This window comes from Lathyrus oleraceus, chromosome 2 (assembly GCF_024323335.1).
Source record: "Lathyrus oleraceus cultivar Zhongwan6 chromosome 2, CAAS_Psat_ZW6_1.0, whole genome shotgun sequence".
Classification (NCBI taxonomy): Eukaryota; Viridiplantae; Streptophyta; class Magnoliopsida; order Fabales; family Fabaceae; genus Lathyrus; species Lathyrus oleraceus.
The window spans coordinates 362029991-362032546 of NC_066580.1; the positions used below are offsets into that span (position 1 = coordinate 362029991).

The following is a 2556-nucleotide window of genomic DNA, read 5'->3' on the forward strand; positions in this document are numbered from 1 at the left end:
ATTATAAAATATATTATTTATAGCATAGTATTCTTCTATATAAAGTGCATATCAGATAAATTTTTTAAATATTCAAATCTCTTTTCATTCCAATTTCATTTTTCACTCTCACATTCTTACTTAAAAAGTCATCAAATCAAATCTACCACATTTAGCGAATCCACCCATAATATTTTTTTCATGCACAAGGCACTAATGTGAAAATTTCCTTCTAATATTTGACTATAAGAAGAAAAGTCATAAAATAACATACAAAATTTTCTTTAAACAGTTGAAAATCAGAAAAAAAAAGTCATAAAATAGGAGAAGACTAGCTTAAATGATTCCATCCCAAAATCAAAAATAAAAATACAACGAAAAAAGAAAGGGGAAAACGAGTGCTTTTAAAATTTTCACTAAAATCCCTTATTATTCCCACTCATTATATTTGTTGCTTAAAGCTTCCTCTCCTCTCCCTTATCCTCTATCATTCATTTTCATTCTCTCTCTCTACCTATCTTTCTCTCTCTTTTCATCACACTGAACAACTCAGCTGCAGTGCCAAGTTCCCACTAACCATTACAATTTGTGTGTCACCTCATCTCTTGTCTGACTTCCCCACACAATTTATTGACAGTGAAAAAAAGTTTTTATTTTTGAAAAAAATAAACCCCACCAATTTTTTTCATAAAAAAGTGCTTATTATAGAGAGAGAGAAATTAGTTATATGAAATAGAAGGATCATGGAATTGGAAGGTGATCATCAAAGTAATGGAATCCGAAGCAGACCAAATTTCCCTCTTCAGCTTTTAGAAAAAAACAACATCATCGAACATGTCTCCGAAGAACAACCTTGTTCAACCACCGCAAACGACGGTTCTTCTACTGCCATGGTATCATCAGACCAACAGAAAAAGCCACCGCCGAAGCGGGCCTCGACTAAAGATCGGCACACGAAGGTCGACGGACGAGGCCGCCGGATCCGTATGCCGGCTGCCTGCGCCGCGAGAGTCTTCCAGCTCACGCGTGAGCTGGGACACAAATCCGACGGCGAGACGATCGAGTGGCTACTTCAGCAGGCTGAGCCATCGGTTATAGCCGCAACAGGAACAGGAACAATCCCAGCTAATTTCACGAGTCTTAACATCTCTCTTAGAAGCTCTGGTTCAACTATGTCTGCTCCGTCGCACTATTTTAGAGGTAATTACTTCAACCCTAGTTCGTTTTCATCTGCCGCGGCCGCGGCTCAGATTCGAAACCGCGCTGAATGGGATAGAACTATGAACATGAACGTTGTAACTGAAGATTCTAGAAGAACTAACACTATGCTAGAGAATCCTTCTTCTTTATCAGCGATTTTGAATTTCAACAACGTGCAAAATGCTATTCTTCAAGCTAAACAAGAGCTCCGGGATGAAAACACTACCTCCGCCGCTGGCGGCGCCAGCAGCGGATTTGAATTGTTGGGTGCTGATTCTGACGGAAGCATAGGGAGAAAAAGAAGGTCATCAGAGCATGAATTGTTATCACAAAATATGGGAAGCTATTTGTTACAATCAAATGTGGGGTCACTTCCTTCGAGCCATGCTTCCAATACGGCAGCGTTTTGGATGGTAACTGGTAATGGGAACCAAAGTGTTAATGGTGGTAATGGTAATGGCAATGGAAATGGAAATGGAAATGATCCAATCTGGGCAATTCCTTCTGTTGGAAATAATGGCTTATATAGAGGAGCCATGTCTTCTCCAAACGGAATTCATTTCATGAATTTCGGTTCTCCAATGAATCTAATGCCAGGAAGTCAATATGGTTCTGGAATCATCGGCGGTGGCGGAGGAGGAAGCGGCGGTGGTATTCTCGCCGAAAGCAATTTAAGTATGCTTTCCGCCATGAATGCCTATAGGCAGATTTCTGCAAATGGTATGTCCGAGTCCTCCGGACAACACCACGGTGGAGGAGGAGGAGATGACGACGGACATGACTCAAGCAGTCAACACTCTTAAAAGATTGATCAAGTAATTACAAGTCTATGATCTGATGCTAGCTTCTTAATTTTTCTTTTAATTATTATAATTAATTATAAGTTTTGGTAATGGTTAATTAATTAATATGCAAAAATATATATATTATATATACATATATAAATATATTATATATGTTATTTGTTATGTTATTTTATTTTTATGTTAATGTCCATTTTTTTTTTCTAGTGTGGTGTGATTTTCATAGAATCATGTTAGGGTTTTTGAGAAGAACTTTCAACAATACTATATCTTTACATGGATATATATTTGTTATGCTGTTATTAAAGTTAGTAGAAATTTAGTTTTTATTTATAAATCTGATCATGGTTTAAACAAACTCATTAAAAAGATTCAATTATTGGTATGAAATTTTTTTTAATAAGGTACGAAAATTACTGCAATGAGAGATGAAAAGAGAAGATGCTGGCATTCTGATAAGTAAGTGTACTGCAAAAACTGTCACATGCACGACGCATCTCTTATTGCTGCAGTTATGAATTATGTATATGTACTATACTATATAGCTATATAGCTAGGGACCAATATCTATATA

At 36.8% G+C, this 2556-nt stretch overlaps 1 protein-coding gene across 1 annotated transcript; it reads left to right on the forward strand.

Moving 5' to 3' along the window:
* Positions 1-414: 414 nt before the first annotated feature.
* On the forward strand, positions 415-2184 carry LOC127119536 (transcription factor TCP14). Its single transcript, XM_051049783.1, has one exon. The coding sequence runs from the start codon at positions 723-725 to the stop codon at positions 1980-1982; it is 1260 nt and encodes a 419-aa protein (XP_050905740.1). The 5' UTR covers positions 415-722; the 3' UTR covers positions 1983-2184.
* Positions 2185-2556: the final 372 nt, after the last annotated feature.